Source organism: Haemorhous mexicanus, chromosome 1, assembly GCF_027477595.1.
Source record: "Haemorhous mexicanus isolate bHaeMex1 chromosome 1, bHaeMex1.pri, whole genome shotgun sequence".
Classification (NCBI taxonomy): Eukaryota; Metazoa; Chordata; class Aves; order Passeriformes; family Fringillidae; genus Haemorhous; species Haemorhous mexicanus.
Window position 1 is genome coordinate 1,513,727 of NC_082341.1, and position 14,918 is coordinate 1,528,644.

The 14,918-nt window shown below is 43.8% G+C and overlaps 1 protein-coding gene across 1 annotated transcript; it reads right to left on the reverse strand.

The window, feature by feature from the left end:
* Positions 1 to 271: 271 nt before the first annotated feature.
* On the reverse strand, positions 272 to 13,723 carry TMIE (transmembrane inner ear). Its single transcript, XM_059837992.1, has 4 exons — positions 13,428 to 13,723; positions 10,122 to 10,239; positions 5,025 to 5,174; positions 272 to 2,380 (listed from the first exon to the last, which is right to left on the reverse strand). The coding sequence occupies exons 1-4, from the start codon at positions 13,512 to 13,514 to the stop codon at positions 1,995 to 1,997; spliced, it is 741 nt and encodes a 246-aa protein (XP_059693975.1). The 5' UTR covers positions 13,515 to 13,723; the 3' UTR covers positions 272 to 1,994.
* Positions 13,724 to 14,918: the final 1,195 nt, after the last annotated feature.

Consider the following 14,918-nt stretch of genomic DNA (forward strand, 5'->3'; position numbering starts at 1 on the left):
ACTCTAGGAATGGATTCCCAAATCCCAGGAATGGATTCCCTGATCCCAGGAATGGATTCCCTGATCCCAGGAATGGATTCCCTGCATTTCACCCCCATCCTGATAATTCCAAACCCAATTATTCCCAAAGGATAAATTCATTTTTTTAATGGAAAATCCCTTTTTTAAAATCAATAAGTCATTCCCACAAATTTTTTGGATCTGATCCACAGGATTTGAAATATTTGCTTGGAAAAAAGGGATTGAGGTGGATTTTAAAGGGATTCCCCCATTCCAATGAATATTTTATTTTGGATTTTGATTATTTTTAACAAGATAGGGATGGAAGTTTGGATGAGGGAGAAGGAATTCCATGGAAAAGAAAAGGAGTGGATTTTCCTCCTGGAAGCCTTTGGATTGGAAATAAATCTGCTCCTCTCCCTCTCCAAATGGAGCCACATCCCAAATTTCCAGCGCAATTCCAACTGCAGGACAGGGAATCCGAGTTTTCCTGCCCCAATCCCAGCTGGATCCCATCCTGGAGTTTTTAAGGCATAAATATCCCTTGCCAAAATCCCCATGGATCCGGCAGATCCCAGGGAGCAAAGCCTGAATCCAATGGAAAAATCTTTTATATTGTCATGATTCCTGATTAAACAGGCCTTGAAAAATTTGGATTGGGATGGAAATTCCAAAGAAATCCAATCTTTGTATCCATATTCCCACTTTTCCATCGGTGCCATTCCAAGGATGGAGATTTAGGGCTCCTCTGCATCCAGGGGCAGAGTTCCCAACATTGGAATTCCAGGTTTCCCTGGATCATTCTCTTCCCAAACATTCCCGTGGTTCTGGGCATCACTCCCAACGTCTCTCCTTAAGTTTTCCACCTTTTCAGGTGCTCTGGAATTTTGGGAGTTCTTGGAGCTGAGCGATCTCACTCAGACAGAAAAGTCCCTTCATTTTTCCAGGCTCGTTTCCCACCAGGATGAGTTGGGTGGGAGAGAAGGGAAAGGAAAATTGGGATAAGGAAAAGGGGGGAAAATGGGAAATATCTTGGCACTGATAAATCCGGGTTGAAAAAACAGCAGGAAAATGAATAATTTCTATCAGTGAAATAGAAAATAAATCCCGTTCCTGGGGATAAAGGATTGGAGGGAATTCTCCCTGTGGAGCAGACAGTTCCAGGATATCCTGAGTTTTAATTATCCCAAGATTTTCCACACTATCGCCAAAAAAATCTGGAGCTAAATCCCCCCAGCTCGAAACTTTAAGGCAGAAATTGCTGGAATATTCCCAATGCAGCTGGAAAATGCTGCTCCTGATAAATCCACTCCTCAGGAATTCCCAGGAAGGGTGGGAATAGCAGCCACATGGAAGTGGAGCAGAATTCCTGGTCTCAGAACTGGCTTTCCTCAGCAAAAAAATGGGAAAATGTGGATAAATCTGCTGGAAAAGATGGAATTCCTGGTGTTTCCTGCAGCAATCCAGGAAAAGAGGCATCAGAGAAGGAAGGAAAAATTCCCATGTGTCCAAAAACCTCTTGGAATCCACAGGACCCACACCTTGGAGAACTCCATCCTTTGGGATTTTCCCGGAACTTACATAATCCCTAAAATTCCCCACAAGGAGGTGCTGAGTGCCAGGAAATCTTTCTCCAACTTCTCCAGGTCCTCCAGGAGAAGAAATTCAGGATGAATTCCATTCTCCTTTAGTTTGGATCCTCATCCCTGAGCATTCCCATGTTTATCCAAAGTCCTCAGTCCCACTCCAGCTTTCAGGTCAGTTCCATCCCTTTCCATTCCCACTGGATATTTTCCTTGATCACCCATCCAAATTCCCAGTTTCCCTTCGCAGAGCCGAATCCTGGCGGCTCCATCTCCAAATGGGAAGAAATCCACGCATCCAAAGGCATCCCACAGGAATATCTGGAAAAGCACATCCTGCTCCAAGTGCTCCTCCCCCAGCAATTTGCTGGAGCATTCCCAAAAATATTCCAGCACCGTCCTTCCAGGAGGTCACTTCTTCTTTGCCGGAGCTTTGGAATTCCCACCGGCTTTTCCATCGGTTTTGGCGCCTCCGGATTTTCCAGCTTCGCCTTCTTTTTCCCCCTTTTTCCCTTGTTTCTTGTCGTTTGTGTCCTTTCCCTTTTCCCCCTTTTCCTTTTCCCCCTTTTCGCCTTTCCCTCCTTTTTCCTCTTTTCCTCCTTTTTCCCCTTTCTCCCCCTTTTCTCCGTCTTTTTTTTTGGCTCCGTCCTTCCCTTCCTTCTTGGATTCTTCCTTCTGCTCCTTCTCCCCGTCCTTTTTCTTGGAGCCTTTGGATCCATCCTTCTTTCCCTGAGCCTTGTCCACTTTTCCGGACACAGTGGGAACTTCTTCCTCTTTTTTTTCTTCTGCAACCTGAGCTGTTTCCAAGGAAAGAAGAAAAAAATGGGAAAGGAATTGATGTGGCTTCAACAACCCAGGAATTGTCAAAATTCCAGCTCGCTGCTAGAAATCTGGGATAAAGGGAAAACATTCCTGCTGGGGTTTTTCCCATCGAGCTGATGGCTCCCAGGGAGGTTTTTTTTGGAATTGAGAAGCAGCAAATCCAAGGATTGATGGATCCTCTTGGAAAAGAGAAGCCACAGGCGGCCGGGAATCGAAATTCCCTAAATTCCTTGGAGAACCATCTCATCCCATAAGGATTAACCGGAAGGATTAACCTTGTCAGTGGAAGGACAAGGATTTATTCATGGAATTGGGTTCAGCTCCACAGGGAGGGCTGGGAATTCCCAGTTTCAGGCACCCCTGAAATCCTGGGATTTGTGCAAATTCCCGTAGTTCAACTCGTAATTCTGCATTTTGTAGGACTGAATTTCTCCAAGGAATTCCTGAATCCCTACAGTGTTGGGATCTGCCTCTTTTCCCACAGATTGAAGCAGCAAATCCCAAATTATGGAAATGCCATTTTAACGGAATTTTGTGGAATTACAGCTCCCAGAGAGAGACACAGGAAAGGAGGAAAAAAGGCATCAAGAGGTGTTGAGGAAACAGGAAAAATCCAGGAATGGAGAAGCAGCAAATCCGAGGATTGATGGATCCCCTTGGAAAAGAGAAGCCACAGGTGGCCGGGAATGGAAATTCCCTAAATTCCTTGGAGAACCACCTCATCCCATAAGGATCAACCAGAAGGACAAGGATTCAGTGGAAAGACAAGGATTTATTCATGGAATTGGGTTCAGCTCCACAGGGAGGGCTGGGAATTCCCAGTTTCAGGCACCCCTGAAATCCTGGGATTTGTGCAAATTCCCGTAGTTCAACTCGTAATTCTGCATTTTGCTGGCGTAGGACTGAATTTCTCCAAGGAATTCCTGAATCCCTACAGTGTTGGGATCGGCCTCTTTTCCCATGGATCGAAATTTTGGAAATGCTGGTTTTATCGAATTACAGCTCCTGAAGAGACACAGGAAAGAAGGAAAAAAGGCTTCAAGAGGTGTTAAGGAAACAGGAAAAATCCAGGATCGGAGAAGCAGCAAATCCGAGGATTGATGGATCCCCTTGGAAAAGAGAAGCCACAGGCGGCCGGGAATGGAAATTCCCTAAATTCCTTGGAAAACCATCTCATCCTCTTCCTTCAGCACAGGCAGGGAGTGGAGAGGTCTGGACTGGCCGTGGCCAGAGAGAGTGAGGAGATTTTCGGGAGAGCCTATGGAATCAGGAAAGGAGAGTGACAGCAGTGGAGAAGAAACATTCCAGCAGGAAAAACCAGGAATGCAGAATTCCAACCACTCCAATTTCGCTCCTGGTATTCCCCAACCCAAGGGCAGGCCCTGAAATTAAATTAATTCCTGCTGGGAATTTTCAGCATGGAATTTCCCTTCTAAGGGGGATGAGGAATGGAAATGGATGGGAAAATGGGATACGGCCATACAGTTGTCTCAGGAAAAATTTGGATTGAATATTAGGGAAAACAATTCCTGATTGGAAGAGTGACTAAGGATTGGGAAGTGCTGGAATCACCATCCCTGGAAGGGTTCCAAAAACTGGGAGATGTGGAATTTCACGGGGTTTTTTAGTGGGATTTGGTTCAAAATAGGATTTGATGGATTTGAGAAGCTTTTCCAGACTTAACTTGGGAATGAAGGAATGATTCCGACTCAAACCGATGGAAAAATTCCCTCTTATCTGAAGGATTGCATCCCAATACCCTGAGTCCACACTGGGAAGGCTGACCTTGGTGGTGGCACCAAGGGAGGGACTTTACACTCCCAGAATCCCAAAAAAAAAGTGGGAATTACCTCTGGGGGTGTCAGTGAGCTCATTGAGGGCCTCAGCACTGCCACAATCCCAAAAAAAAAGTGGGAATTACTTCTGGGAATGTCGGTCAGCTCATTGACAGGCTTTGCATACCCAGAATCCCAGAAAAAAAGTGGGAATTACCTCCAGGGATGTCAGTGAATTCGTTGAGAGACTTTGCAGTGCCAGAATCCCAAAATATAGTGGGAATTACCTCCAAGAATGCCGGTGAGCTCAGTGAGGAACTTTGCATTCCCAGAATCCCAAAAAAGTGGGAATTATATCTGGGAATGTCTCTGAGCTCATTGAGAGGATTTGCACTGCCCCAATCCCCCCAAAAAGTGGGAATTAGCTCCGGGAATGTTCCTGAGCTCATTGAGGGACTCTGCATTCCCAGAATCCCAAAAAAAGTGGGAATTACATCTGGGAATGTCTCTGAGCTCATTGATGGACTTTGCATGGCCCCAGTCCCAAAAAAAAAGTGGGCATTAACTCCAGGAATGTTGCTGAGCTCATTGAGGGACTTTGCACTCCCAGAATCCCAAAAAAAAGTGGGAATTACCTCTGGGAATATTTGTGAGCTCATTGAGGGAATTTGCACTGTCAGAATCCCCCCCAAAAAGTGGGAATTACCTGCAGGAATGTCGGTGACCTCAGTGAGGAGCTTTGCATTCCCAGAATCCCAGAAAAGGGGGGAATTACATCTGGGAATGTCTCTGAGCTCATTGAGGGAATCTGCACTCCCAGAATCCCAAAAAAAGCGGGAATTACCTCCGGGGATCTCGGTGAGCTCGCCCAGGGGCGGCACGGTGTCCAGCTTGTCGGCGTAGTTCTTGGCCGCCTGGCGCTGGGCGTAGCGCGCCTCGATCTCCTTCCGCGTGCGCGGGATCCGGCACTTGAAGATGCAGCACAGGGTGATAACTGGGAATGGGAAACAGGGAATTCTGGGGGATCGCTGGGAATGGGAAACAGGGAATTCTGGGGGATCGCTGGGAGTGGGAAAGAGGGAATTCTGGGGGATCGCTGGGAATGGGAAACAGGGAATTCTGGGGGGTCGCTGGGAATGGGAAACAGGGAATTCTGGGGGGTCGCTGGGAATGGGAAACAGGGAATTCTGGGTGAAGGACTGGGAATGGGAAACAGGGAATTCTGGGGGACCACTGGGAATGGGAAACGAGGAATTCTGGGGGATCATTGGGAATGGGAAACATGGAATTCTGTCTGAGTTATTGGGAATGGGAAACATGGAATTCTGGGTGATCACTGGGAATGGGAAATGTGGAATTCTGTGGGAGGGACTGGGAATGGATAGGGAGAAACAAGGAATTAACTGAGAATGGGAGTGGGAAATGTGGAATTCTGGGTGGGTTACTGGGAATGGCTTTAGGAACCAAGAATCTGAGGGAATTCCTGGGAATGGGAGATGGGAACCAGAATTTGCATTGGTCACTGGGAATGAGAGTGGGAAATATGGAATTCTGGGTGAACTCCTGGGAATGGAAAACATGGAATTCTGGAGGAGCTCCTGGGAATGGGAGACGGAAATGAGAGACTGGGTGAGTTACTGGGAATGGACAGGGAGATGCGAGGATTTAACTGGGAATGGGAGCGGGAAATGTGGGAGACATGGAATTCTGGGGGAGTTATTGAGAATGTGAGAGGGAGAAACCAGGATTTAAAAGGGAATGGGAGAGGGAAATGTGGAATTCTGGGTGAGCTCCTGGGAATGGGAACTGAGGATTTGGGTTGGTTATTGGAAATGGGAGGAGGAAACACGGGAATCCAGGTAGGTACTGGGAATGGGAGAGGGACATGTGGAATTCTTTGTGAGTTCCTGGAGAGGGAAGTGAGGAATTCTGGGGGAGTTCTTGGGAATGGGAGTGGGAAACATGGAATTCTGTGTGAGTTATTGGGAATGGGAAACGTGGAATTCTGGGGGAGTTATTGGGAATAGGAGAGGGAAACGAGGAATTCTGGGGGAGTTCCTGGGAATGGGAATGTGAAACATGGGAGTCTGAGGGAGTTCCTGGGAATGGAGAGGGAAATGAGGAATTCTGGGGAAAACTGGAACTGGAAATGGGAAAAAAGGAATTCCGGGTCAGTTTCTGGGAATGGAGAGGGAGAAATGAGGATTTAACTGGGAATGGGAGGGGGAAATGAGGAATTCTGGGGGAGTTTCTAGGAATGGAAAACATGGAATTCTGGGGGAGTTACTCAGAGAGGGAAGTGAGGAATTCTGGGAGAGTTCGTGGGAATGGGAATGTGAAACACAGGAGTCTGAGGGAGTTCCTGGGAATGGAAAGGGAAGTAAGGAATTCTGGGGATAACTGAGAATGGCGATGGGAAAAGAGGAATTCCAGTTGAGTTTCTGGGAATGGCAAATGAGAATTTGGGTTGGTTGTTGGGAATGGGAGCAGGAAACGGGAATCTGGGTGAGTTACTGGGAATGGAATTCTAGGGAGTTATTGGGAGTGGGAAATGTGGAATTTTGGGTGAGTTATTCAGAATGGGCGATGCGGAATTCTGAATCTGGGAATGGGAGACGGGATCAAGGATTTGTGGTGGTCGCTGGGAATGGGAGGGGGAAACAAGGAATTCGGGGATAACTGGGAATGGAAATGGGAAAAAAGGAATTCCGGGTGAGTTTCTGGGAATGGAGAGGGAGAAACGAGGAATTAACTGGGAATGGGAGGGGGAAATGTGGAATTCTGGGGGAGTTATTTGGATAGGAGAGGGAAAAATGGAGTTCTGGGGGAGTTTCTGGAAAGAGGAAATGAGGATTTGGGCTGGATGCTGGGAATGGGAGCAGGAATCTGGGGGAGTTCCTGGGAATGGGGAGCCTGGCTATTTGGGATTTGGACTTTCTCCCGTTTTTGACGGGATGGTGCCGCCTTGTGGAATGTGCTGGTAGCTGGAATCCACACGTGGATCAGATTTCTGCATTGATTGGATTTGTTTAGATTAATTTTATTATTATTTTATTAATATTCTTATATTAACACTACCATTATTCAAAAATCTTAATTAAATATAATATTATTACAACCATTAATTAGGACGATATTTGCAATCAGTTATATTGCTGTAGAAGAAGATAATTATTCATAACAGAAAGACAAATGAAATATTTAATACTTGTAGAATTATTACACTAATACAACTGTTAATTATAACTGTAATGGTAATTATTACATTATTATAGAAATATGTTAATTTTTGTAACATAGTTCTATATCTAGATTAAACATATCTTATAGATTTATTTAATAGTTATACCTAAATATTTACTATAGTTATATTATAACTATTAAGTATATCTATAATTATAATTAATCACAATATTCTATAAATATATAATTATTAACAATAAAATAAATTATTCCATCAATATAATTTATTAATTATATTTCCTTATTTATTAACATAATATCAAAAATGAATTTATTAATTATAACTATAATTACAAATAATTATATCATTATACAGACATATTAATATTTATAACATAGAAATGTTTTATTCAATAATACAATTTTAATTCTTGATTATAGTACTTTATAATAATATAAATTGTTATTTAAAAATTAAAGTGTCATTAATAAAGTAATACTCATGATAGTATTAATTAAAATTATATTTATAATCCAATTACCTTTAAAGAAGAATTGATTTATTTCTATTTTTTGGATCGTATTTATGGATTGATTTGATTGAAGTTTATTTAACTTTTATTTATTTTTATAATAATATAAAATTATTAAAATAATAAGTTATACTAATATATAACTATTAACAGAGAAATGCATTGCTCCATAAATTTAAATTTAATTAATCATTTTACTCTATGATTATACAAGTTGTTATTTTAAATTAATATGCAATTATAAACTAATACTCATTATAATATTAATTAAAATTGTATTTATAATCCAATTACCCTTAAAGCATAAATTTCCCATTTCTACTTTATTTAGATTTATATTTCGTTCTCTCTTTAATTTTGGTTTTACATTTATTCTATTTTTTGATTTTATATTTTAATGTTTAATTTTATTTTTCAGTTTTTCTACTTTTGTATTTATTTCTGTTCTTTAATTTTATGTCTGAATGTTCAGTTTATTTTTTTATTTTTCTATTTCTGTATTTAATTCCAGTTTTTAATTTTATATTTCTAGATGTCTATTAAAAATTTTATATTTTATATTGAATTATATTGAATTATTATAAAAATAATAAATACACTCTAATAATTTATATTTAATTATATCTTGCTTAATTTTATTTTTTATTTTTATTTTAAAATTTTGTATACCTCTATATTTACTGCTGTTTGTAATTCCCTCTTTTCAGATTTATTTCTGGTGTTCATTCCCTGTTTTTACGTTTCCCTCCATTCCCAATCCCCTGTTTTCCATGGATTTTTCCCATGGATTTTTTCCCTCCCAAATCCCATCCCAAGCAGGGATGGGGGCGGAGCTTGGGCCATTCCCAGTCGGGATTCCAGCAGGGAAATCCCTCTGGAATTCCCGAGGAATTCCCAAATTCCCAGAGAGCTGACAGGAATCCAGGATGCTCTGGGATCACTCCCAGGGATGGAATTTTCTTGGGAAGGGATTCCAGAAGGGAATTTCCAGTTTGGAGCTGGGAAATCCCTCAGGAATTCTCGATTTCAGGCCAGAGGAATTCCCGAATTCCCAGACAGCTGATGGGAATCCAGGATGCTCCGGGATCACTCCCAGAGAAGGAATTATCTTGGAAAGAGATTCCAGGTGGGAATATCCAGCTTGGATTCCCTCCGGAATTCTCAATTCCATCCCACTGAAAGTCTCCTTGAATTCCCAAACACCCGAAAGAAATCCTTAGGAATTCCCACACCCAGCTGGGAATTCCAGCCCCGAGGAATTCCTGAATTCCCGGACACCTGAAGGGAATCCACAATTCCCAACCTGAAGCATTCCATGAATCCCACCCCAAAGAATTCCATGATTCCCAACCTGAATCATTCCACAATTTCCATCTCAAAGAATTCCAGAATTCCCAACGCAAAGCATTCCAGGATTCCCAACTTGAATCATTCCATGGTTCCCAACTCAAAGAATTCCAGGATTCCCAAACCAATGCATTCCATAATTCCCAACCCAAATCATTCCGTAATTCTCAACCTGAAGCATTCCATAATTCCCAACCCAAATAATTCCATAATTCCCAAACTGAAGCATTCCACAAATCCCAACCCAACACATTCCGTGATTCCCAACCCAACACATTCCATGGTTCCCAACCCAACACATTCCGTGATTCCTAACCCAAAGCATTCCAGGATTCCCAACCTGAATCATTCCAGGATTCCCAACCCAAAGAATTCCATAATTCCCAACCCAACACATTCCATGATTCCTAACCCAAAGCATTCCAGGATTCCCAACTTGAATCATTCCATGATTCCCAACCTGAATCATTCCAGGATTCCCAACCCAAAGAATTCCATGATTCCCAACACAACACATTCCAGGATTCCCAACCCAAAGCATTCCAGGATTCCCAACCTGAATCATTCCATGATTCCCAACCCGAATCATTCCAGGATTCCCAACCCAAAGCATTCCATGATTCCCAACCTGAATCATTCCATGATTCCGATCCCAACACATTCCAGGATTCCCAGCCCCCATCATTCCACAGCCACGGCTCCACCCCGGATTTGGGCAGGAATGTGGTGCCGGAGCCGATTCCCATCCCTGGAACTTCTCCAGGTGCTCTCGGGACGAACCCCCGGCCATTCCCACCCGAGGTTCCCTCCTTGAGCATTCCCGGGATTCCAGAGGGGGAGTTTTCCAGAGGAGAATTCCCGGGAATTGCGGGACTCACTGATGGAGAGGACGAAGAGGGCGAAGATGCCGACCACCTGCCAGAGGCGCAGCCCCCAGATCACCACCGTCTCCGACGTCACCGGGTCCGGCTTCTTCTTGGGAGGCGCCGTGGTGGCCTGGGAAAAATGCAGGGAAAAACCAGCAGGAAAAGATGGATCAGGACGGCAAAATTCCCAAAAATACTCCGAGAGGTGAGGAGGGCACGGGAAATGGTGGAGAGGTTGGTGAGACCTGGAGGATTTGGGAATGCTGGAGGGATTTTTAAGGAATCTCCTTTTTCCAGCCGTTCCTTGGCTCGCTCTGGAATTCCTTTCCCCGCTTTTTCAATGGATTTTTTAGGATTGGGATTTCCTTCAGTCGGGGCCTGAATGAGAAATTTCCTGGAAAAACTCCTGGAAAATTTCATTTTTCCAATGAATTTTGATGGAGCCACGTCCTTGGGATGTGGGAGCGTTGTGGATCCAGGAGGAAGCAGAATGGAACCACAGGGAAATTCTGGGATAAAAAGTTGTGGAATTTTTTTACAGAAAGATAAACTCAGCCCAAAGCTAAAGGATGGAAATCCTGTGAAATATTCCAGGGGATTTTTAGGGAAGATCTCAGAGCAGCAGCTGGAAAACAGCTGGAATACACCCAGTACCCCAAAAAAATTCCTGATTTTTTGGGACGCGGAATTCCTGAGCAATCCCTGCAATGAGGTGATTCCTCCAGGAATTTTATCCCAAACAGAGAAGGAAGGATTATTCCCAATTTATCCTCCCAGGACTGGCTCAGATTCAATTCCCAGAGAAATCCCTTGATATCCCGTTGTTTGCTGATCTCTGGGATCAGGAGCAAGGAAGGGTTTTTGGGATCATGGGCTCATCCTGGAATTTTAGGATTTTGAAACCATCCCAGAATTTTCTAAATCTCTTCCCAAATTTTGGGCGAACTTCCAGCTCTGGGAATTTTTCCAAAGGCCTGGGAGTGAGCCAAGATTTTCCTCAGTCAAATCCAAGATTTAAAGGAATTTTTGCCTCATCCCCAAATATTTCCCTACTTTTTTCCCTTTGTTTTTTCCTTATTTTGGGGGGTTTTGTGGGAATTTTTTCAGCTGCCAGAATTATTTTCCTCTCCAGCTTTTCCTTCTCCTCTGTTTGCTCCAGCCTGGCTGAGCTGGAATCAAATTCTTCAGCATAATTCCATTATCCAATTATTTCCAGGAATAAACTCCTCGCAGAGCTTTTGCTTTTCCAGGAAAAAAAAACTGGAATAAACAAAGCACACCCAGGAATTCTGGCTGTTTATCCTGATTTTTGAGGCTTGGATGTTTTATTTTTGTTTTCTGGGAATTGTCTGGAATAAAATGGGAAGTTTTCCAGCTGGCTGGGTCGTCCTTGGGATTCAGGGAAGGATAATTTGGGAATTCTGCACTGTCAGGGGAAGTTCTGCCTCATTTCTCCCCTTGGGAATGGTTGGACTGCTCAGAAAACCTGGAATTCTTCCTGGAGCAGCAGCCTGGCCTTGGAGAGGATTCCTGGATTTATGGAATGCTCAGGTAGGATGGGATGGGGGGAAAAAGCAGGGAATTGGGTTGGGAATGAGAGGCTGGAAATCCTGGGAAAAATCAGGAAAAGGGAAAGGATGAGAGGTTGGAAATTCTGGAAAAAATGGGGAAAGGATGGGGGAAGAGGCTGGAAATCCTGGAAAAAAAATATTGAAAGGGAAATCCTGGAAAAAATCAGGGTAAGGGCAGAGGTGAGAGGTTTGAAATCCTGGGAAAAATGGAAAAGGAGGGATGAGAGGCTGGAAGTCCTGGAAAAAAATGGAAAGGGAAAACCTGGAAAAAAATATGGAAAAGGGAAAGGGATGAGGGGTTTGAAATCCTGGAAATAAATGGGAAAGGGAGGGAGGAGAGGCCAAAAATCCTGGGGGGAAAAATATGGAAAGGGAAATTGTGGGAAAAACAATCAGGATAAGGGCAGGAGTGAGAGGTTTGAAATCCTGGGAAAAATGGGAAAGGGAAATCCTGGGGAAAAAAAAAACAGGAAAAGAGCAGGGAAGAAAGGCCAGAAATCCTGGAAAAAAATTTGGGAAAGGGAGGGATGAGCGGCTTCAAATCCTGGGAAAAATCAGGAAAGGGAAATCCTGGAAAAAAAATGGGAAAGGAGGGAGAAGAGGCTGGAAATCCTGGGAAAAAAATATGGAAAAGGACAGGGATGGGAAGTTTGAAATCCTGAAAAAATTATGGAAAGGAAATCCTGGGATAAAATCAGGACAAGTGCAGGGGTGAGAGGCTGGAAATTGTGGGAAAAAATGGGAAAGGGAGGGAGAAGAGGCTGGAAATTCTGGGGGAAGTATGGAAGGGAAATCCTGGAAAAAATGGGTGAGGGACTGGAAATGCTGGGAAAAATCTGGGAAAGGGATGAGAGGTTGAAATTCTGGGGGAAAAAAAAAATATGGAAAGGGAAATCCTGGAAAAAAGAGAAGAGCAGGGAGGAGAGGCCAGAAATCCTGGAAAAAAAATATGGAAAAGGGAGGGATGAGAGGCTGGAAATCCTGGGAAAAAATATGGAAAATGGATGAGAGGCTGGAAATCTTTGGGAAAAAAAAAAAAAATCTGGATAAGGGCAGGGATGAGAGGCCAGAAATGCTGGGAAAAAATATGGAGAAGGGAAAGGATGAGAAGTGTGAAATGCTGGGAATTCCTGGAATTTTCTAATCCCAGGAATCGCAGCCAAATTCTGCTCCAGGAATTCCCAGGTGGAGCAGGGAAAAGGATCCAGAGGGAAAAGTGAAAGTTTTTGGGAGCTGGGGTTTGTGTTCCAGGCAGGAATTTCCCTCTGGAATTGCAGCCAGGGCTCGGGAGCTGCTCTTCCCTCCCGGATCATTCCCTGATTCTCCACAAATTTGGGAATGCAGAGTCATCCTCGGGGAAAAGCTCCTACAGAGGGGCAGGAATTCCATGGAATTCCACAATTCCATCAAATCCAGAATTACTGGGAATGAAGGAAGAGAGGAGAAGGAAAACCCATCCCAAATATTTCCAAAATTTTCCAAATCTTTCATGGGAATATCCGTCAGGCACAGGATTTTTGGGATCATTTTTGCCCCGCTCCTCACCTCATTGGAAAACCGGGAAAACCCCGCGATTTCAACCCGAAATTCCCAACCCAGCCTTTCAGGAAGCGCCAAAAATTCCCAAAAAAACCTCCTTGGATCCACCTTAAATTCCCGGCCGTTCGTACCCCAGGGAAATCCCCCTCTCCCGGCCCTCATTCCCACTTTTCCAAGGCTTTTTTTCCAGCGGGATTTTTTTCCTCACCTCGATCAGCTGCGCCAGGGAAAGTCGGGATCGGAGCAGGACGAGGCAGGAAAATCCCAAAAATTCCCAGCTGGGATCCCACGCCATCTTCTCCTCCCTCCCGGGATCTTCCCTCCTGCCGAGCCCGGAATTTTTGGGGATTTCGGGAAAAGTCCCGGCCTGGCTTTTCCAGCGGCGCTCTCCAGCGCTGGAGGCCGCTCATTAATTAATTAAATTAATGAGGCGGTGTCGATGGCGGAGCCCCGGGAGGGGGGATCGGGAGCACCGGGAGCGCTGCCTGCCGCTCCAGGGCAGAATTCCTGCTGCTCCCGGCACTTTCCTGGCGCTTTTCTGGGATTTTTTTCCCCCACTTTTCTTTTTCCCCAGCTTTTTTTTTTCCCCTCCTATTTTTTCCTTTTTTTTTTTTTTTTTTTTTTTTTTTTTTTGGTCACAGTATTTTTTCCCAGTTTTTTCCCCCTAGATTTTTTCCCCCAGTTATTTTTCCTGACTTTTTTCTTTCCGGGCTTTTTTTCCAATTTTTTTTCAGGATTTTTCCAGCTATTTTTTTTGTTTGTTTGTTTGTTTGTTTTTCCCCCAGTGGTTTGGTTTGGGTTTTATTTTGGGTATTTTTGTTTGTTTTTTTTCCCCAGTTTTTTTTTAATAAGTTTTTTCTCCCAGCTTTTTTTCATGTTTTCCTCCCGGGTTTTTTTCCCCCCGTTTCTTTTCCCCCCGTTTTTTCTCCCTCATTTTTCCTCCCCATTTTTTTCCTCGTTTTTTTTTTTTTTTTTTTTTTTTTTTTTTTTTTTTTTTTTTTTCTTTCCCCGGGCTTTTTTTCCAGGTTTTTCCCCCCGTTTTTCCCCTCCTTTTTTTTACCCCTTCCCCCCCTTTTTTCCCCTTCGCCCCCCTTTTTCTTCCCCTTTTCCCCCCTTTTTTCCTCTTTTTTCCCCCTTCCCCCATTTTTTCTCCCCCTTTTCTCCCCCTTTTCCCCCTTTTTTCCTTTTTTCCCCTTTTTCCCTCTTTTCCCCCCTTTCCTCCCTTTTCCCCCCCTTTCCTACCCCCTTTTTTCCCCCCTTCCCCCGTTCTTTTCCCCTTTTTCCCCCTTTTTTCCCCGTTTTCCCCCCCTTTTTTCTCCCCCCTTTTCCCCCCATTTTTTTTCCCTTTTTTTCCCTTTTCCCTCCATTTTTTTCCCCTTTTCCCCCCTTTTTCCCCCCTTTTTCCCCCCCTTTCCCTCCCCCCCTTTTTTTCCCTAGGTTTTTTTCCCCATTTTTTCCCCATTTTTCCCCAAACCCTGTTGCTTTAAGGAGTGAAATTCCTGATTTTTTTTTTTTTTCCCTTAAACAGCCCCGAACCCCTGGGATTCAGCCAAGCTGGACCTTTGGAATTCTGGGATTTCAGGGATGTGTCCCTGCACCTGGATTTTGTGGAATTCCCGAATTTTCTGGGGTTTAAAGCTCATCCCCTTCCATGGGCAGCAGCAGCTCCCAAGATCCCACTGGATATTCCAGGGATGTT